The sequence below is a fragment of the Vombatus ursinus genome, unplaced genomic scaffold (assembly GCF_900497805.2).
Source record: "Vombatus ursinus unplaced genomic scaffold, bare-nosed wombat genome assembly UNPS02014863.1, whole genome shotgun sequence".
Classification (NCBI taxonomy): domain Eukaryota; kingdom Metazoa; phylum Chordata; class Mammalia; order Diprotodontia; family Vombatidae; genus Vombatus; species Vombatus ursinus.
The window spans coordinates 24,356,982-24,379,792 of NW_020954641.1; the positions used below are offsets into that span (position 1 = coordinate 24,356,982).

General features: G+C 39.8%; 1 protein-coding gene across 2 annotated transcripts in view; it reads left to right on the forward strand.

Annotated features, from left to right (window-relative positions):
* ADAM19 (ADAM metallopeptidase domain 19) overlaps positions 1-22,811 on the forward strand; it is a 146,108-nt gene that overhangs the window by 9,207 nt on the left and 114,090 nt on the right. For both annotated transcript variants that reach the window (XR_003567289.1, XM_027841891.1), the window contains exon 3: positions 12,437-12,507. Coding sequence is in view for 1 of the 2 variants with exons in the window: in XM_027841891.1 (XP_027697692.1) it covers positions 12,437-12,507 (71 nt within the window). In the remaining variant the exon portion in view is untranslated. The remainder of the gene's footprint in view (positions 1-12,436; positions 12,508-22,811) is intronic.

Here is a 22,811-nt window from a genome sequence, read left to right on the forward strand (position 1 = left end):
TTTCTTTCTTTCTTTCTTTCTTTCTTTCTTTCTTTCTTTCTTTCTTTCTTTCTTTCTTTCTTTCTTTCTTTCTTTCTTTCTTTCTTTCTTTCTTTCTGTTCACCAAGCTCATCCACTGACTACTATGATAGCCTCCTAATTGATCTCTTTGCCTCAAGTCTCTCCCCATTCCATTCTCCACGCATCTGCCAAAGTGATTTTCCTTAAGCCTTGTTCCGACCATATTACTCCCCTGCTCAAAAAACTCTAAGGGCTCCCTGTTGTCTCCAGGACAAAATATAAACCACCTGTTTAGCTTTTGAAGTGCTTCAAAAGTAAGCATATCCCAGAAAACACTATACACTGATTACAACAATATAAATGGAAAAAAGAACAATTTCAGAATAATAAAAATATGAATGTAGCAAAATTATAAAGAACAAGCTTGATCCCAAAGAAGAGAAATGAGAAGACACTTCTCTATTCTTCTTTGCAAAGGTGGAGGGCGTGGTTCATGGATATGGAACATTGAATATTATTGGCAGATTTTTTTAATATATTGATCAGTTTTACTTATTTTTTTTTCCTTTGCCTTTTATTCCTTCAAAAGTAAGCTCTTCGATATATGAAATGGCTCTCTGGGAGGGGAAATCAATATTATATTGATCAATTTATATCAATAAAATTTATTTAAAAGAATAAAGTGAGTCACAACCTATCTTTCCAGACTTGTTATACACTACTTCCCATTCCACACTCTATGATCTAGTCAGGCTGTTCTCTATTCCTCACACACAGAATTTCCTCTCCCATTCTCTGTACTTTGGTTACCTTTCTTTATTCTTGGAATGCACTCTCTCCTCACCTCTGCCTCAGAAAATCGTTCTCTTCCTTCAAGATTCAGATCAAGCACCAGCTTCTACGTGAAGCCTTTCCTGGTGCCCCCAACTTCTAGTGCCCTTCCTGCAAATACTGAGTATTTTATTGATATTTATTCTGTATGTACTTATAAATGTACCTGTTTTCTCCCCCAGTAGAATAGAGATTCCTTGAGAGAAGTGATTGTTTCATGCCTTGTATTTGTATCCTAGTGCTTAGCATAGTGCCTGGTATGTCCTGGGCACTTAATCAGTCCTTTTTGATTAATTGATTTATCCTTGAAAAAGATATGATAAGGGAACAGTCAAACTTCTGCAAATAATATTATATAGCAGATCTCATCTTTGTAGTAACACAACTGACTGAAAGGTGTAGAGAATATTTGATCCCTCTGCACTACTTGTTTTTGATTATAAATAAAGCATTTGATTTAATAGGACAAAATACACCTAACACATTAGTTTTGTTCTGGGCCCTCTTTTCTTCTCTTTTCATATTCTCTTGGTGACCTCATCAACTCCCATGTCTAGAATTATCCTCTTTATGCAGATGATTCCAGCGCTGGTTTCTCTCTCAAGCACCCCTTCCAAATTACCCATCATTGATTAGGAATTTACATCTAGATATCCCATAGGCATCTCAAACACAATATGTCCAAAGCTGAGGTAATTATCCTTTCCCCAAAATCACCCCCTGTTCCTACCTTTTCCTTTTTTTTTTTTTTTTTTTTGGAGAGCACCAACATCTTTCTGATCACTCAGGCGCTCAATTTCAGAGTCATCCTAGACTCTTCACCTTTGCTCACCTCCCCCTCCTCCTGCCCCCATCTAAATCTTGTTGACTCTACCTCCAGGACATTTCTCGCCTCTGTCCCCTTCCCTGCACTTGTGCAGCCACCACCGTAGTTCAGGCCCTCTTCACATCTCCTAGACCTAGACTGTTGTAACAGCCTCCAAAATGGTTTCCCTTGCCTTCATTCACCCTTCTCCAATCCATGATATGCACACTTGCCAGCAGGATATTCTTAAAGCATAGATCTGACCATTTACTTACGTTTATGTAGTGTTTTAAGGTTTGTAAAGCACTTTACATATATTGGATCCTCAACAATAACTCTGCAAGGTGGATACTACAAGTTTTATTATCTCCATTTTACAGACAAGATTCTCAGAGAGGGTAAGTACTTTGTCCCTAGTCACAAACTAGCATTTGAGTTAGGTTTTCTGGAGGTGAAGTCCTACACTCTGTCTATATACCTAATTGTTTGTAATACACTGCCTGCTTTTCTTCCATGTAGACACAGATACAGTAGCCTATTCTGTCTTTCACATTTTTAAAAATAAGTTGCATTAATACCTTTTATTTTTATCTTAGTCCCAGATATAAACCTACCTCAATCAAAAAAGCCCTCCTTATAACAAAGACAGAGTTCATCAAAGCCAACCTACACAGTGACTTTATTTAAGTGTGTGTGCTACATTCAATAATTATGATCCCCCTCCATTTTTCTACTGCAAAGAGGGGGGCACTTTTATACATTTTTTTATCTGCTCAAGATTAGTCTGTACCATTGCTCAGCATTTGATCTCACTTTCAAGTTCTTTTCATTTCCATTATTATAGTATTGGATTACTTTTGGATTCCATTACTTCCCCCCCCTTACCTGATTTAAGGAGCCTATTCTCCTCTACCTTGTAATTCTCAATTACCTGTGTGTGTGTGTGTGTGTGTGTGTGTGTGTATGTGTCTCCACTTTGTGAATTATATGAGACAAATAGAAAAGTTCAATACTGGCTTTCTTTTATCACGTGGCACACTTTTGGGTCATTTCTCAATACTGGCTCTGCAACGGGTCAGCTAACTATGTGATCATGGAGAGAATCATTTGCTTTCCTGGGCCTCAGTTTCCTCTCCTGTAAATAAGGGATTCAGTTATCTAGTTGTAGTCATGAACATTTGGTCTGCTAAGGGAATGCAAATTCATTCTAATATTAGCACAAGTCAGACAAGATTAGGGAAGAAGAATCTTAGGCTATCCAAGTTTAATTGGGCATTCTTTTAAGCACCTGCTGTGCACAAATTGTGGACTATGCTAAGAGATAGAGGCACAAAGACCAACAATGAAGTAATTCCTACCCTCAAGGAGCCTACATTCTAGGGGGGAGGCAGGTATTGACATGCATACAGTTAGTATAATTCAATGTAAAGGGAGATGTGTGTAAGGGAGAGATCCAGGCAAAGAGTTATAGAAAAATATGAGGCAGGAAAAATGCTTTTAGTTGGGGGCGGGGTATGCCTTAGGGAAAGTTTAATGGAAGAAATGGCTCCTGAGCAGACCTTGAAGGAGGAGATAGTTTTTTTTTTTTTTTTGAGGAGACAGATTTTAACAGGCAGAGATGAGGAAGGCACCTAGTCTCTGTCCCTAAGAATCTTGCAGGTCAGTAAATAGATTCATTATATATGAGATGGAGAAACTGAAAATAATTTTAGAACATATTATTATATTTATGGAAGAGTAACATATAGTCATCTATTATTGAGGGAAGTTAGGAGTGCGCATTGAACATTGTAGGGAGGTCTTATTGCTGTAGACTTTTCCCCGAAGACCCACTGTGTGTTTCTGTACTCACATTGCTAGCAGAGTTACTAAGGATCACCAGAAAGGGAATTATAAACAAAACAGAAAATGTTTTGTCTTTCTACTCAACTGCAGTGTATCCATGAGGGATATTGTGTTCTGCAAGGGACAAAAGGTAGAACTCGATAATGATTCTTCTTGGAGTCTTATGCTATAAATAAGATCTTGTTACATCTAGTTCAACATGAACTGAAAAAAAGCTTCTAAACAAAAATAACTGAAGTCTTGAGAGATATATTCTTTGAAGGCAGAGTATGAGTCTTTTCTACCTTTGTATATCCTCCACTATATTTAGCAAAGGGTCTTGCACATACAGATACTTAGCAAGTAATAATAGTAGCTAACATTTATATAGTACTTACAATGTGCAAAGCATTGTGCAGAGCGCTTTACAATTATTTTCTCATTTGATACTCACAGCAATCTTGGGAGGTAGGTGCTATTATTATCTCCCTTTTATAGATTCTGAAACTGAGGCAAATAGAGGTAAAATGACTCACCTGGGGTCACATAGCTAGTAAGTGTCTGAGGTCAAATTTGAACTCAAATCTTCCTGACTCCAGGACTGGTGCTCTATCCACTGCACCACTCAAGTGTTTGTTAACTGAATGAACAGCAAATTTGCAGAGGGAGCTTAGCACTCTCTAGATCCTTGTTAAGGCATCAGTATGAGAAATCATGCTGGCTCTCCCTGGTTTAGGGTAGGGTACAGTGGAAGGGTTGAACCAGTGAAGCTAGATGAAAAAGATGAAAAGAGACTTAAAAAGTTGTTGTGTTGTTTTGTTTGAGGTATTCCTGGTTTATCAGGAATGTTATATGTGAATTTAAGTATAAAGATTTTCCAGAATCAAAGAGAATTGATTTTTATATGAGATGCTTTTCTTTGGGAGTTATCTACACCATCCTTCCATGAATGAGGATGCTCCTTTGAATTGTTTGTAACATCTCTTAACAGGATAATGCTTTTTACCAGGGTGGTTACCACTGTCCTGTTGCCACTTATCCACCCTGAAGCCCCATCCAACCTACTTTGTTGGCCCCTGAGACATCTGTAAGTGTCTTTAGAAGGTTGGTACGATGTGGATAGCATAGAGTTTGCCTGTGAGAGACCTACGGAATAACCAGCAGAGGCACAGGGGCTGAGAGGTGATGGCAGAGGTAGCTTGAACTGGTAAATGCCTCTTCATTTGCGGAGAGTTAAGCAATCAATTTTAGCAGTTTTCTTGTTTTCTAAGTGTGAAATTCTCCTCCTTGAGATTAGGTAACAAGAGTTTAAGCAATGTACCCTGTTGTCATTTCTCAAGAGTTGTGGGTCAGAACATTCAGATCTCAGGGGATTCCTGTTGGACTTAGGGAAGTGGAATTTGGGGGAAGTGGGGTGGGGGTAGGTAGGGGAAAAAGAGAGCCTGAGCTACACTGATAGCACAGTTGGAAATGAGACCCAAACCCAGAGGAACAAGGAGCTTCACTTGACTTCTGATTTGGCAGGAATCTCCTGGGGCTGCAAGAAACCTTGACAGATCACCTATTGGATGGTCCTGACTGAGCAAGATCATGCTCAAAACATCCTGGACCCTCTTTGTTTTGTAGACTTTGAGAGAGTTGGTGGTTCTATAATCCTCTGAAATGGGTATCTCTCTCACCTTTGACCCCTCACACTCTGTGTTATATTTATTTACATATCATGTGTAGCCTTCTGGGCAGACTGTGAGCTCCTGGAGGGCTGTTCATTTTTAGATCTTTGTTTTGGCAAGGCTTGCTACTGTGAGCTTCATGTAGCGTACATGTAATGTTTATTGAATTGGAGAAGACTTGTTCCAGTATTGTCTAACAATACGCTTGGAGGAAATCTTGCCTTTTATCTAATTTAGGTCCCTCAAGCTACAGCTCAGACCTGGTTCCTCTTGGGTAGAGATGGATAAGAAGAGGACATCACTCAGATGTTTGAGGACATCAGTAAATTGTCCTTTGTTTGGTAATAATAGAAACAAAAACACCTTGCAATTATATGCCTTATGGTTCACATTGCATTTGATCATTGCCACAGGAAAAGTCCTTTGAATCATAATTGTAAAATGTAAGTCCTGGAAGGCCCCTTAGAGATTTTCCAATCCAAACCATTCATTTAACAAAGGAGAAAACTTGAGTTAAAAGAGGAAAAGCTACTTTCCTTGCTATACTGTAAGTTCCTCAAGGATAGAGGGCCATGTATTATTCAAATCTTTTTGAGAGGTAGCTTGGATAGAATGCTGTATTTGGAGTCAAGAAGATCTGAGTTCAAATTCCACCTCAGCTGTGTGACCCTAGGCAAGTCATTTAACTTCTCTGGATTGAGAAGGAAAGAAAGAAGGGCAGGGAATGCAAAAGTTTGACTATAAAGGGAAAAAATGATATAGAATAATAGCTTGGGGAAATGTCAAAGTCAAAGTAAGTTTGTTAAGGGTAGAAAATATTTATAATTATTGGACAAGGAACCAATAGATAGGATAAGATTGAAGATTAGAGGCAGAAGTAATGGTCGAAAAAAAGGGGCAAGCTTCTGGGAGGAAATGGGAGGTTATTGCATCAAGGGTATAAGTTGATCATGGCAAGGAGAAGGACCAGTTCTTCAAAGGACTAAAAGAGGAGGAAATGTGAAATGATATAAAAGGATTTTGAAGCGCGAAATAAGGGAGGGATGTAGTTTAGAATTCATGGCCTGGGTTTTCTCAGCAAAGTAGGAGCCAAGGTCCTTTGCTGAAAAGGAAGGGGGTGGGGGTGGGGAGAAATGGAGTGGCAAAGAAAGTCTGAGGAACAGGAAGATTTAGAAGGGCCTCTGCTGGGAGTGTTAACAGGATTAATCAGGAAGAAGGAAGAAGTGTCTATGCAGCAATGAGGCCCTTGCTGAGATCAGATAATGTGAATTTGAAACGAAAATCCCATTGGCATAGTTGTGTGACTTTTCCCAATGTCTTCAGCAACATGGGAGCAGGATTACAGAGATTACAGATTTGCAGAGATCACAGAGGTAGAGGAAAAGAGGTTTGTCAAGATATCAATTCAAGGGTGGGGGAAAATGATTAGTTAAACCAATCACTTGTGTAGGGTCAAGACTGAATAGAAGAAAGGGAGCTAGAGAGAGAGAGAGAGAGAGAGAGAGAGAGGTAGAGAGAGAGAGAGAGAGAGAGAATGGTGAGAGGGGTGTGAGAGAGGGAAGTGTGCTGAAAGGATTAGGTTTTCAGAATTATCATAGATATTAGGGAAGGAGGGGAGAGTTTTTTGCCATTCACAGGATGGAGGAAGTACCAGCTGATTGGGATCCAGAACTTCCAAGAGTGCCATGATGATGAATGGCTATGCCTGGGCAATATCATTAGCCTATTCTCTCTCCAAACACTGGGGAATTGAGGTGTAAGACAACAGGAGAATCATTGGTTTTCTAGGGCTTTGACTGAACTCATACTCAGCATTTGTTTCTTTGCTTCATCTTCAGATGGGAGGCTTCTGACACACTTAGGAGATATCCCACATTTGTAAGACCTCTTGGGTGAAGAGGCTTCTAAACCCAGTTCTTGAGATGAGCTGGGCCTTGGGCTTCATCCTCCTTGGTCCAGTTATGTTTTAGGGTAGAGTAAGTACTGGAGCAGTAGGTGCCTCCACCTATGTGAGCATCCGTGGTTGCAGTGAGCTAAAGTGTTGTTAACAAATATTTATTGTTTTAGGTCATACATCCACTGATTTGCAGAGCCAGGTCTTGACTCAGGGTTTCTGATTCCTAGTCCAGTGCTCGTTCCTGTTTACCATACTGCCTTCCAGTATGAATTCACTTAATTTGACAAGCATTTATTAAGTACCTACTATCTATAAAGCACTTCCATCTGCTAGGCACGGGGAATACAAAGATGAAGAATGGTTGAATACTTGTCTTCAAAGAACTTACAATATACTTGGGGCAAGGGGAGGTGAACATGTATACAGATACATATAAAATATGCATTAAGAACTATCACTATCAGGTGGAAGGAAGGGACCCATGAGTAGAATATGGCTCAAGAAGGGTATCTTATTCCAGGCTTGCACAAATATGGCCCATGGGCACTGGTCTTGGGGTCATATGCTGTGCAGGCCTGTATTTACATCCTTTACATTTTTTGCAGACTTCCTGAAATCCTTTGGTGGGCCATGGGCTGTATGTTGTGCAGGCCTGCCTTATTCAAAATGAATAGAACAGAGAGGGTGGGTGTAAGGTTGTTTAAAGAGACAATGTGGATGCACAGAGAACTCTCAGGCAAACTTAATTTCTAATAAAAATATGTTAAGAAAACAGAACCAAGATCATATAATGGAGGATGAATTAAAAAACATTATATGAGCCTGTGGAATAATAATATCAGGAGTCTTAAAGTTCAGTTGAAGTACAAAAGCAATGCTTAGAGCAATAAATAGGATTATGTGGTTTAAAAAAAACACTTACATTGGGGAAAAGAATATTAAAAAAGAGGAAAAACCTTCTGCTTGGGTTAGATGGGAAAATTCTTATGGATGATGGAGAAAAGATAGAATTACATGACTCTTATTTTGCTTCTGTTTTCTCTACCAAGAAGAATGATCTTTGCATTGGAAAGCGCAGAGCAAAAAGTGGCTATTAGAGAGTTAAAACCTAGGATAAGTCAGGAGATAATAGAGAACATCTAGCTGCCTTGGATGAATTCATGTCATTAGGCTCAGATGGACTACATCCCATGGAATGCAAAAGCACCAGCAAAGATGATTGCTGAGTCATTGAAAGTTCATGGGAGATGGGAGAGTTGGAGTGGGACTGGAGAAGAACAAATGTTACCCTGACTTTCAAAAGAAGGAAGAGTAGAGTCAGCAAAGTTTAGCCAATGAGCCTGACATTGGTTTCTGGCAAAATTCTAGAATGTATTATTAAAGGGATAGTTTGTAAACATCCAGAAAAAAAGAGAAAGAAACAGCACAGCTTTATCTAGAATAGATCATGTCAACTTAACCTCATTTGTTTTTGTTGGCGTTGCTAGACTGGTAGATGAGGGGAATGTGTGTGTAGATACAGTTTATCTATCAGCAATATAACTTGACAAAGTTGGAGCAACGTCATGGGGGTCAAGGGGAAGAAGGCATTGTAGAATCCCAGATTTAGGACCTCAGTCTCCTAAAGAACAAGATTAAAAGAGTGGACAATAGTACAGTTAAGAGGATTAAGAATTGGTTGAATGGCCAGAACCAAAGAGTGATCATTAATGGTTTTATATTTTAAAGACCATGAAGGGTCTTTAGTGGAGTGCCATCCTCAACTCTGTGCTGCTGAACATTTTTTTATCAGTAATTTGCATAAAGATATAAATGGCATGCTTAAAGAATGTCAGATGATCCAAGTTGGGAGGGAAGGCTAATACACAGGGTCATAGAATCCAGATCCAACAAGATATTAACGGGCTAAGATGATGGACTAAATTGAATAAGATTAAATTTAGTTAGGATAAGTTTGCAGTTGTGCTATAAAAGTCAACTTCACAGATATGAGATGGGGGAGGGTTGGCTAGATAGCAGTTTGTTTGGAAAAGATATGAGGGTTTTAATGGATTGCAAGGTCAGAGAATCACAGAATCACAGGATTTGGGAGGTGAAAGACCTCAGTGGCTATCTGATCCAACCCATACAACAGGAGTCAACAGTGGGACATGGCAGTCAAAACAATTAACATATCTTGGGCAGAGAGGCATAGTTCTAAAATGAAGGAGGTGATAACCCCACTGTATCCTGCCCAATAAGTCACATCTGGAAGGACATAAATAAGTTAAAATATCCAGAAAAGGATAGGTATTATGATGAAGAGTCTCAAAATCCTCTCATATAAGGATCATCTGAAGAACCTGGGAAGGTTTTGCCCAGAGAAAAGAAGACTTGGAGTGGAGGGTGGGGGTAGAGGAGAATGTAGTCGCTGTTTTCAAGCTTATGAATCACTTTCTTGTGGATTAGGTTTTTTCTATTTGGTCCCAGAAGGAAATTAGGAACAATGGGAGAGGCAGGTTGGTTGGCATATGGGAATGAGCCCTGAATTTGGGGACCAGTAAGCTGAGTACAAATCTCAGTTCTGCTCATTGATAGCTTTGGGTGAGTTGCCTAACTAACATTTCTGTGTCTCCACACATCCCTCATAAAGAGATTGTACTAGGTGATTTCTCAGGTCCTTTTTGGTTCAAGATCTTTGATGATATGATTTTAAGCTCAAGAGTAACAGGTTTGAGCTAGATGTCAGGAAAAGCTTTCTAAGAATTAGAGTTATCCCCAAGTGAAATGGACTGCCTCAGAAAATGGTGAGTTTCGCCTCAGTAGAGCATTTGTGTCAAGCAAATGTGGCATGACCACTTGTTAGGGGCGCAAAGGTTGAATTAGATGGCCTTTGTGGTCCCTTCCAATTCTGAGATTCTGTAATTCTCATAAAATACAAATACAATGAGATAGAATCCAAGGGAAGGCAGGCAGAGTGCTGTGAGATGTTTGAGAAGGGAGAGATTGCTTTCATCTGGTGTGAAGAAAACAATCAGGGAGGCTTCATGGAGGGGACAGCATCTCTGAGTTGTGCCTTGAAGAAAAAGAGGGACTTCACCAGATGGAGATTGGGTAGGGTAGTAGTGGTGGTGGTGGTGGAGTTCCATTCCAAACATGGTCTCTGGCATGAACCAAGACATGGAGCTAGGGGAGGGCAGGATGAGAAGAGAGGGCAGAAAGTGGTCCACAGAACAAATGAAGGGTAGTAGTATGAAATCAGGCTGGAAAGATCAATTGGATCCAGATTGTACAAGGCCTTGGATGTCGGGGTCAGGCCTTTATGTATTAGACTGTGTGGAAACACTGAAGGTTTTTGAATAATAGAACGACCTCATCATAGTGATCATTAACATGATTACTCAGGGGAATTTATGGACCGGAGAGGGGATGGACTCAACGAGTGAGGCCAGTAAAGATGCTATTGTAATTATTTAGATGGAAAGAGATGATCGCCTGAACTGATAGCTGCAGAGGGGGTAGACAGGTGACCCAAAAGGTCAGATTTGCCATACTGGGCTGAGATAATGGCACCAAAACACATATGTAACCATTTTATGGCTACAAAGGGCCTCCATTATATCATGTAAGCCTTACAATAACCCCATGAGGAAGGCATAGTACCATACTAACAGTGTGACCTTGGGAAAGTCACTCAACACTGTTTGCCTTAGTTTCCTCATATGTAAAATGAGCTAGAGAAGGAAATGGCAAACTCTTGTAGGCACAATCATTCATTATTCCACTTATTGCTACTTGTATAAAATATGGCTTAATTTTTTTTCTACAAAATTTATATTTTACATTTGTCTGATTAACTGAATAATATACATGGAGATATGGATATAAAATATATTTAGAATAATATATGGTAAAAGGTTTCTCACCCCTTATTTGTTCCTTGTAATCATAGTTTGAGGTATTTTCCAGCTACTTCTTCTGAACTTGATACAGTGGAAGAATGATGGACTTTGATTCAGTACTGGGTACTTGAACCATCCAAACAAATTGCTAGCTCCAAACTATGGTGATTAACCTCCTAGTTCTCCCCAGGTCTGTTCTTTCCACCTTTCAACCTATACCTGATATATCCTTACCAGAGTATTCCTTCTGATGCTTAGATAGTACTTATCCCCGTATCTGTTTAAAGATAGTCAGTAACTCCCTATCCCCTTATCAAATAGGGTAGAGCTCCTTTAATTGGCATTCACCCCCGCATAACACAGTGCCATCAACCTGTCTCCCCTCCTATCTGATATTTTTCCTCTTATAGCCTCTGTGCTCCAGCCTCTGAGCTGACAGTTCTTTGCCCCTGCTCAGTGCCCTGCATACAGTAGGTGTTTAATAAGTATTTCTTGTACTATACCTTGTCAATGGGTTATTAAAGCTCACCTGATACAACGTAGGTGAGGCTGTTTACAACCAGAAAGTATAAAATCAATGTGAGCTATTATTAATAATAATATTTATAATTATTTATGAAAACTGTTGCCATAAAGTGCCAAATCAGCTATGAATACTATACTTATTTATAATTATTATTAATAGCTAACATTGATCACATAAAATATCAAATCAGTGTCAGCTAATAATATTTTATTTATAATTACAATTAACAGTAACTGTCATTGATTGAAAATTTTATGGTTACAAAGGGCCTCCATTATATCATGTAAGCCTTACGATAGCCCCATGAGGAAGGCATAGTACAATACTAACAGTGTGACCCTGGCAAGTCACTCAACCCTGTTTGCCTCAGTTTCCTCATCTGTAAAATGTGTTAGAGAAGGAAATGGCAAACTACTGCAGCATCTTTACCAAGAAGACCCCAAAAGGGGTCACAAAGAATCAGATACAACTAAGAATGTCTTAACAACAACAAAAATTAGCCATAGTACTTAGAATCATAGAATTGTGGAATCCTAGAATTTTAAAGCCAATAGTCATTAAATACCTACCGCGTGTGACATACGGTAGACACTGGTAGAGATACAAAGCTTAGATATTGCAGCCAAATGAGGGATTTGGTCTTTTTTGTCCTAGTGAGACATGCTTGTCTTTGCCGTTCAGTACAATAAAACTTGTCTCTTTTCTAACATTTTCTCTTGACAACCCTGGTCTCCTGTGCACCTCGACGGTGCAGCTTTTGTTGGACTGAATTTCTTGTTTTATGTTTCCTTCGTCCTTCAGGAAAAGGTGGATAGAAGGCTCTGGTGGTTGCTGGTCTGGGCTACTTTTTATTAAGGAAGTTTGGTCAGCTGTGGAGCCAGCTGTCCCTTTCTTGCTCACTGTCACTTGGTGTTGAACCTCTGTGCTCTGCCCTGCCTTGAACATCTGTGGGACCCAGGCCCTTCTCTCAGGGAGCTGACATTCTTTCTTTATTGTTTTCAGCATCCCCTCAAAGCTGAACTCAGGATAACCGCAGAAGGGAAAGACCTCATCTTGGACCTGGAGAAAAATGAGTAAGTGGATCACTACAATGTTTAGGAAATGAACCAACTAACTTTTGTAACCCTTAGTGTCAAATAGAGGAAGCAGGTGTTGGTGTTTTAGAATGGAAACAGCTAGTTCACAGCAAGAGTTCACAGCTCCTCTGAGGAAGCAGGTTGGAGTGGTAAGACTGAGTTCCAGCACCTTGATTCTAGTGCGGTGGAAGGGGCATTAACTTTGGAATCAGAGGACTCAAGTTCCAGTTCTGCCTCTCATTCTTGTATATGCTTGTGACCTCAGAGGGAGTTCCTCATCTGTAAAATAAGAGTATTCAGGGAGTCTCTGTGGCTCACGGGAAAGCATGCTAGATTTGGAGTCAGAGGAACTGGGTTCAAATCCCAGCTTTGCCACTTATTATCTGTGTCACCTTGGCAAGTCCCTTAGCCAGCATAGACCTTGATTTATGGGGGTTGGACTAGAGAGCCTCTTCCAATTCTAGGTTTGATGATCGAGTGATGGACCTATGTACTACATCAGAGGTGTCAACTGCTGCTCTCTGAACCAGTGCAAAACTTCTGAGTGCGGCAGGAGCCAGATTAAAATGTACTTGGGAAATGCTTAATGAAATGCATAAGCATACAATACAACATAGACAATGTTCATTTGTGATATTCTAAATCAATATGTGGCCAATCTGTTCCTATTTGAGTTTGATGCCACTGAACTAGATGATCCCCAAGGTGCTAAATCTCATGGCACATGCTTACTGTATTGCTTAGGGAGTCACTGGTGGATTTTTTTTAGCTTTTCAGTTTTGAGATCCCTGGGAGTTCATGATAGCCTTCTTGGAAAAGGTTGTTGTAGAGAAAAGATTACAAGGCCACAGCAGCTGTTTCACTCTCTATAGCCAACCTCCAACCCACCATACAGCAGGAAGCAAAGGAGATTGTGGAAACTGAGCAGAAGCCAGCAGGACATGTGCTGGGATTGGGATCCGGGGACCCTGGCTTCTCTGTGCTCTGTAACAGCTTTCTCTCCCCAAACAAAGGGATTAGGTTCTGCTGGTAGTGGCTGTCAGCAGTCTAGAGGTCACATCTGCTCTTCAATCATGTGTCTACCTAACGCCATCGATTTTGGGTGGTGGCCTGGCTTGGAAATGTTTATGTATTGATTTCCCATCTGGCCTTAGAATATCTTGATTCAGGCTGTTGTGCTGGTGAGCAGAAATACACTGCTTTGAGATGCCCCAAGGATAGTGGGAGAGCAATCTCTGACCAGGTGATCTCCCTTCTTCCTTCAGCAGGAAGGAATGAGGTACTTTGGTATAACTCTACCAAAGGAACCAGGCTTCATTCTGACATGTAAACATAGCTGATAAGACTTCATGGCTTGGAGAGCTGCCGGCTTCTTCTTGGCAGCTCCCCAAGCCCTCTGAAAGCAGATGAGTAATCAAATCAAACGCTTCCAAGAAAGGGATGGATGAGGACCTTGCCATATTCAGCATGATGAGAATTGTTGCTAGAGTAGGGAGAAAATGAATTATTCCTAATTTGGGCTTTTCTATCCTTTTAAGAGGAAGGATAAGAATGTCTGAGGCAAGGTAAAAGTTATTCTGATGTAGTGGGCATGTATATAGGGGGGTGGGGAAATCATGAAGGCAGATGGGGAGGTGCATCATTGCACCACAGAATTTCAAAATTAAATGGAACCTCAGAGGTCTTGCAGTCCGTGCTTTACCTGAACAGAAATCGCATGTAGAACATATTTCACCTATATTATTGCAATGGCCTCACTTGGTCTCTCCACTCCAGCCCATTCTTCACATGGCCATCAAAGTGGTTTTACTCTAGTGTAGATCCGATCATGTGACTCCCCTATTCAGTAAATTTCGGCTGGCTCACTTTTGCCTCTAGGATAAGATACAAATTTCTCTCTTAGGTTTTTTAAAGCTCTCCATGACATTGTCCTGACTTATCTTTACCAACTTCATTGTAAATTACTACCACTCCCATACTATATATATGATCCAGTCTAACTGACCTTCTTTGTCCTTACACATGATACTCATCTCTCATCTCTGTGCCTTTGCACTGGCTGTTCCCCATGCCTGGAATGCACTTCCTCATTGCCTCTGCTTCGCAGAATCCCGCCTCTCCCTTCAAGAAGCAGCTCGAGCTTCAGTCCTTATAATCTGATTTTGCTGATCTGTGATTTTAATTATAAAGCATACCAATTTAATTCTAATCTCACACCTGACAGAAATGCAAATCCTTTCATAGACATTTCTGAAAGCAAAAAGCCTTTTAGTAATTTCATCTGTAAAAATGGAAATGTTATGTCATTAAAAGTACTTACTGTACAATGAAAAAAAAAGGAAGCAACTCAAACACCACCTTTTACATAAAACCTTTCCTGAGCTCTTCTAGAGCCCTCCCTCATAAACTTTGGTTGTTGTTGTTCAGTCATGTCTGACCACATTTGTAGTGTTCTTGGCAAAGATACTGGAGTAGTTTATCATTTTCTTCTCCAGCTCATTTTACTGATGAGGAATCTGAGGCAAATAGGGTTAAGTGACTTGCCCAGGGTCACACAGCTAGTGTCTGAGACCATATTTGAACTCAGGTCTTCCTGATTCCAGGCCTGGTGCTCAATCCACTGCACCATCTCCCTACCCTGTAAACTACCCTGTATTTAATTTTGTATGTAACTATATTCATTCTTCTTATACTTATTCTGTATAAATAAATATGTATTTGTCTCCCCTGTTAGAATAAAAATTCCTTGAGAACGGGTATTGTTTCTTTGCCTTTCTATCTCTAGTGCCTAGCACAGTGCCTTGAATACAGTAGGTTCTTATTAAATGCTTATGGGTTGGTGGGTTTATCTTACTGTCTCATAAGACAGCCTGATCCATTTGTGGACAGCTTATAGGGAAGTTTTTCTTACATGGAGATGATGTCTTCCTCTCTGTGACTGCCATTGCTGCTACTTCTGCTTTTTGAGGGCCAGACAGATGTAATTTCTCTTCCACATCAATCCATCAATAAACATTTATTAAGTGCCTATTATGTGCACTGGGCATGACAGATTTTTAAATATATAAAGACATGTCATGTCTAAGTCTTCTCTAAGTTAAACACCCCTTGTTCTTTCAACTGGTAGATGTATGGCATGGTCTCTAGTGCCCCTCAGCACCCTAGTGGTCCTTTTCTGGACTTGTCCAAGTTTGTCAGTATCTTTCCTAAAATGTGTTGCCCATAACTGAATTACCTCCATCACTCTCTAACCCTGACCAACTGAATTTGCCCCAGGCGCCAGGATACTCAGGTACATCTGTGAACACATTGCTATAGATATGGGCTTATTCTGTGTATTATGTCTCTTAATGAAGACTAAGATTATATTAGAGTGTTTTTTTTTTCCTTGGCTTCCAATTAACATTGTTGTTTCACTGAACTTGCAGACTCCTCAGACCCTTAGATCTTCTCCAAATGATCTGTTATCTAACCAGATGATCTTGTATTTATGAAGTGAATTTTTAGAAACCAAGTGAAGTACTTCATATTTATCTTTATTAAATTTGATCTTATTAGATTTGACCCATTGTTTTAACCTGTTGAAATCTGTTTAGATGGTGACTGAGTTACCTAATGTGTTAGTTATACCTCTCAGCTTTGTATCATCTTCAGATTTGATAAATAGGTAGTGCAGTGGATAGAGTTCCGGCTCTGGAGTCCAGAGGACCTGAATTTAAATCTGGCCTCAGACACTTACTAGCTGTGTGACCTTGGGCAAGTTATTTAACCCTGTTTGCATCAGTTTCCCCATCTGTAAAATGAGCTAGGAGAAGGAAATGGCAAACCACTCCAGGATCTGTGCCAAGAATAAGCCAAATGGGGTCATGAAGAATCAGACACAACTGAAAATGATTGAATAGAGAACATTCCTTTATCCAAATCATTGATAAAAATGTTGCGCACAGGGCCAAGAACAGATCCTTAGCACCCCGCCACCAGAGGATTCTTTAAGTGGATGCTAATCTTTTAGTAAGTACTCTTTGTGTCTAGCCTTTTAAAGCTCTAAATTGGTCAATTAATTTCTTTTGTGTTCATCTGGCTCTCTTTAGATAGCTCCCCCTTTTCTTACTCATTGTAATCATTAGTGTCATTAAATTTTATTCTTGAGAGCTTCCCATTTCCTTAGAGTAGACTTCCCCTTTAGAGTTTTAGGTCACGGATGCCACTTATCCTTCCTCTCCACTCTTTGAAATTTGTTCTATCATAGTCTAGGGTGTTTGTCAATCTATGCCTGGCTTTCCTCTCCTCTGTTACTCGTTGTAGGGAAGAATAATCATATCCTCCCCAGGTTCCAAGTATTCCTACTTATTGGTCAGATTTAGGTCCAGAACAGCAGTTTCCTTGGTTGCTTCTTCCAATTTTTTTTTTTGAAGAGTAAAATTACCATTAAGACAAATCAAGAATTGATCATCAGCTTTATTTTTGATAGAAAAAGGGAGATACACACACACATACACACAGACAGACAGACAGACAGAGAGGAAGGGGGAGAAGAGGGAGGGAGGAAGAGGGAAAGAGACATAGAAGGTGGGAGAGGGAGAGATAACTAGAAAGTAAAAGTCCCCCATTACCATAGTATCAGAACTCTCTGCTTGATTTCAAATCTATTTCCTAAATTCTCATCAATTTCTTTTTTCTGTCCAGGTTATGACACTATCATTTCTTTTATTCCCTTCATTGATCTTTACCCAAAGGTTCTTCATCAGGGCTCTGTTTTGTGCTTTATGAATTTATTCACATTTGTATATATTCTTATTTTAAAAAATTTTTAACAATTATTATGAACTTGACAACCATCAATAAACATCATTTCCATATGCAAAGAAGTTCTGTGAGAAATGTGAATAATAATAATAATACAAATGATAATAACAATAATTAACATTTATCTAATACTTTAAGGTTTGCAAAGCACTTTAGATAAGTTATCTCATTTCTCCATGGTCACACAGTGAGCAAGAAAAAGAAGACTGTCTATGAATCTGCCAAGCTCTATTATACATATTGTTTTTTGCTTTTTGGTGAGGCAATAGGGGTTAAGTGACTTGCCCAGGGTCACACAGCTAGTGAGTATCATGTGTCTGAGGCTGGATTTGAACTCAGGTCCTCCTGACTCCAAGGTCTGAGCTCTATCTACTGCGCCACCTAGTTGCCCCCTATTATACATATTTTTAAAAAAATAGTGAGAAATTCAACATGATAGTTCCAAAACTGTCCTCTTATTCTATTTCTCCCTCCCAGCTCCCTTCTGTGAATTAAAAAAAAATTATTGACATTCCTCCCCCCCCCGCCTTTTCTGGTTTCATCCCTACCACTCTGCTATAATTATTCCTCACCCCCTGCCAAAGGGGAAACAAAGTCTTGAGAATAGCAGTGTTATTTTTATGGCCCTTTTTATCTCTTCTATTTCTCATGAAAAGGGCATACTCTTCCAGAACCATTTTCTAATCCCGAGTCCCATTCCATCAAATCCCAATGATACCCATTGGGTTCAATTGACTCTCTCTTAGGATCTCACTCTGTTTGTTATCCGTAGTAGGTGCATTTGTGCATAGGAATCTGAGGCTATATGTTATTTACGGCTGGTTTTCTTAAATTTGGCTCCTGGATATTAATAGTCCTTTCTATGGATACCCTTCTTTCTGTGTTGCACCAACTAATCTTCTCTCTGGCTTGTCAGATCATGGGGGTAGTTCTCTCTCTCTCCTTCCCTCTGTTTTTACTTTAGAGACCTCTCAATCAGATTTTCAAGAGTCCAGTCAAATATGTATTTTATTGGATCCCATTAGCTGTGTTCTATATCTGGCAAGAGTTGCTCATTTCTGTATTTTAATATGTGGTCCAGAAATCCAGATCCCACCCTTGGGCACCACTTCCTTAGCCAGTTTTTCACTTTTTGAATCTGCCTCTACCTTCCTCTATTCTGTTCATCCCTTTTTCCTTCATTCAGTAGCTGTGATGAAAGTACCACTTGCGTTCCTAAGGTCTTCAGTTTCTCCTCAGGATTTCATCATCTCTAACAATTCTTTCTAGATTCTTTCCAATGCTATGATTTTTCCCATGGACACCACCAAGAGTGTTTGCCATCACCACTGATAAGTCTCAGGAGGCCCTCTCTAGCATCCTGCTCATGCATCCTGAAAAGATGGGGGACTTTGCTCATGCTTATGTCAAACTGATTCATGGTTGCCTTTATGTCCTTTGGCAATGAGTCAACAAGCACCACTATTCATCTCTGCTTCCTCTAATATGATTATTTCCAAATAATCTGTCTAGTCATGGCATCTGTGCATCCATATCATTAATCCTTGGAGTTTCTTTTCTCCTGAGGCGGTCCAGCTCTTCCATTCTGTAGAAAATGATTCACACACATTGTTATTCATTCATTTTCAGTTGTGTCCTACTCTTTGTGACTCCATTTGGTATTTTCTTGACAAAGATACTGGTTTGCCATTTCCTTCTCCAGGTCATTTTATGATGAAGAAACTAAAGCAAACAGGGTTAAGTGACTTGCTCAAGGTCACATAGCTAGTAAGTGTCTAAGGCTGAATTTGAATTCATGAAGATGAGTCTTCCTGATTACAAGCCCACCTGGCTGCCCATCACACACATTCTACAACTCCAACTGTTCTGGGCATCTTCTTCCTCCCTTCTCTGTGTTGCATTTTCCCCTTCCCTCTCCTTCCTGCCCAGGTGGGATTCTCCTCTGCTTCTTCATAATTTTTATTTTCCTTTTGAACAACTTGCCACATTCTTTCTAGGAATACTTCATCCTCCTTGATAACCTGGAGGTTCTTGAGAGCACTCTGCATTTGAGAGAGCTGTTGTCCCACTCCTTTCATTTTCTTTCTCCTCTGTTCACACATAGCTGTTACTTGTCCTTAGTGTCTGCACTCTGCAGCTTGGTACACATTTTTCCTTTTCCTTCTGCAATTGCTAGATCCTTGGTCCCCAGGTGTTTTTGTTGGTAGCTCTCATGATTCACTGAAGAAGGAAATGGTAAATCACTCCATTATCTTTACCAAGAAAACCTTAAATGGGGTCACAGAAGACTTGGACGTCACTGAAATGACTGGAGCAGTAATTTGTGGCTAACTCATGAGCTGATAGGGCAAACTGCCTGTTAGCCATGCAGGGGGCTCCTTAGTGACTTAGTTTATTTGCAGAATGTTTACCAATTTTTCTCACCAAGGAAAACCAGCCTCGTCACCTGCTTTTGTTCAGTAGTTTGCAGTTTTTTTTTCAAATCTCTAGTCCAGACATTAGCTAACCTTACCTCTTAAACAGAAATTTTGCTGTATCTACTCTGCACCTGTCTGTACCTGTTCTCCTTTCTGATCAGATGTCTCCCTCTGTTTTGCTGATTTTCTGCCTCAGCTTCCTTTGTTCACCCCAAAGTCATTTTGTCCATTCCTGTGCCTCTAAGTAGGACTGCTCCCACTCTACCCCTAGAAAGCTAGGGATCTCCCTCTTTTCATTACTAATCTATAGCCAGAACCTTCATAACCTCTAGTGCAAAACTTTCCTCATCTTCGAAGTGTCAGATATATCAATTTTTTTTTTACTTAATTGTTTTTTCTGTTAAAAGGGATAGTCTAATACTGGGGTGGGGGATATTCAGAAGTGACTGTAATGTAAAAATGCAAGGCATTAATTAGATTTTTTTAAAAAGTTTTTTTAAAGGGGGAGGGGTTGAGAGGTGGACTAGCTGATTTTCTCATCAGCTCTAGTCCTTTCTAGCTCTAAATCCTGGGATCTTTCACTCACCATGTTCTAGTGTGGGAAGCTCTCCTTGAGACACAGTCAACTCTTTTGACTGATTCATCTGCCTATTCTATGTCAGGGGTTTATTCTAAGTCCTATGGAAAATGTGAATAATAATAATGGTAGTAGTAGGAGTCATAATAATAATAAACAATTAACATTTTTAAAGCACTTTCAGGTTTGCAAAGCACTTTACATCCTTATGACTCTGTGAGTTAGGTGTTATGATTATTCCTTTTTTATAGGTCAGGACCAGAGGCTGAGAGATTTTAAGTGAGCTGCCTAGGGTCACATAGCTATCAAGTATCTGAAGTGGGATTTGAACTCAGATCTTCTGGACTCCAAGTCCAGTACTCTGTCAGTTACAGAAATTTTTTAAGAAGAAGACTGCTGATCCTTGCCCTCATAGGATTTAAACTATAGTAAGAGATATAACAAAAAACTACAGTACAGAGTATAATGTACAGGAGGAATGAGGGAAGTACAATGGGTTTTGTTAATTCAGCCTGTGCTCCTTTGAGAAATACCTGGACATCGTGTTTTCTCTCATTTTTGATGGGTTCACCCCTTCCTCCCCCCACTGAAGTCTTCTTCCAATTCCCTATCATGGCATTGAGATCACTCTACGTTTGAGAAGAAACCTATGCTTCCAGGCAGAGATATGAACGTCCTACCAGACATAAAGAAGAAAGCTCCATATATAGGCCCAGTGAGAGGCTGATGATCAATCTTTCAAGGACCAGCCCAGCTAGGCTGGAGAGGCTTATCACAAGAAGGCTGGCTACTAGGTTAAAACTTTCTTGGGTCATTGCAATTTATGAAGACCATTTCTTTAGTGGTAGAGGGGGCACCCATATGAAATTCACCCAATGAATTCATGGAGGATTGTAAGAATTCTGATAAACTTGATTTTTCAGTCTGAGTGGGAGAGAGCAAAAAATTTCTCATTGTTCCTCTGAGCAATTTTTTTTGAAATTTCTTTTTCTTTTCATTCATTCTTTTTAATTGAATTGGTTTTACAGTTATAATTGAAAGATTTCCTTCCTCAAAGTAGACTAGATAGATATCTAGGATTCTAGGGTGCTAAACAGAGTTTCTAGGTTCTCAGACCATAGTTGTTCCTTTCCCTCCTAGGAAAGTGCTCAAAGATTAATTTGCAGAAATGGGCCTGGGTCCCACACTTTTTTGGGGCTGCTCTTGTATTTTATGGTAAGCAGTAAAATGATGAATACAGGAGGCATTTATTAAGCACCTACTGTATACAGAATTTTGTGCTGTGCATTAGTGAGATATAGAATTTTGATAAGAGACTGTCCCTCCTGTCTCAGAGCTTTTGCACTGGCTATATGCCCTCTGCCTGGAATCTGGGATTTTTGGGGGTGATATGACTTGTCCCCATGCATATAACATTTAGAATCTTTAGATTTGTTCCTGTTTACTCCCTGCTTCTCACTTCTGTCTCTTAGAATCCCTAATTTCCTTCAAAACTAAACTTGAGTTTCTATATGATGTCTTTACTGATCCCTTCTACCCCAGTTACTATAGCCTTCACCCTCAAAATAAAACTGCATATTTTTTTTTTTGTATGTAGCTATAGACATGTTGTGTCTCCTGACAGAATGTAAAACACCTTAAGGGAAGGAATGGTTTCACTTCTGTGTCAATATTCTCAGTGTCTGGGCACACAGTAGGTGCTCAATACATGCCTTTTGATTGATTGTTGATTGATGGAGCTTACAATCTAGCAGGTACACAAACACAGAAACCTGCAGCACACTATTTTATGCAGCACGTGCATTACAGAAAGATGAAACAAAGAACAGCGTTGAGCGTGTCGTTTGCTGTGTCTCCAAGTTGACAGAAGTCAGGTTTCTTGACAGAAATGGAAGCAACAGAGCTGAGCACCATGACTTCACCCGGTTCCCCCATGGGAACGACTTCCTGCAATTTTGTTCTGAACTTGGCTTTAGCTTTTAACGTGTGTTAGAGAGAGGAACTCACAACACTCATGAGTATCTATTGCGCTTGTTTACTAAAGGGTTTCTCATTTGTGATATGTGTACATGCAGATGCTAAGCAGCCCTCTGAGAAGAAATGACTTTTCTGATTTAAAAACTGGTTTGTCACATTTTTTACAGTTATATTTAGAGAAAAATAGACAATACTTCTCAATATCAAGCTGTAATCCCTTCGGTTGTCCAATTCAAGGAATTTCTTAGCTTTTTCTTCTACCCATTCATCCTGTTGCCCAGAGAATCAGAGAATCTCAGAGTTGGAAGAGGCTTTAGAAGTCATTTCAGTTCCACTCACACCTGACTGAGAATTCTCTTTATAATATTCTCTACAAAAGGGCATCCAGACTTTGCATGAAGACCTCCAGTGAGTAAAAATTAGCTCCATCTCAAGGATACTCATTTCACTTTTGCATAGCTCCGACTGAATTAATCTTTTCCTTGTATCAAGCTTATGTCATTTTCTCTTCACCTTGCCCCTAA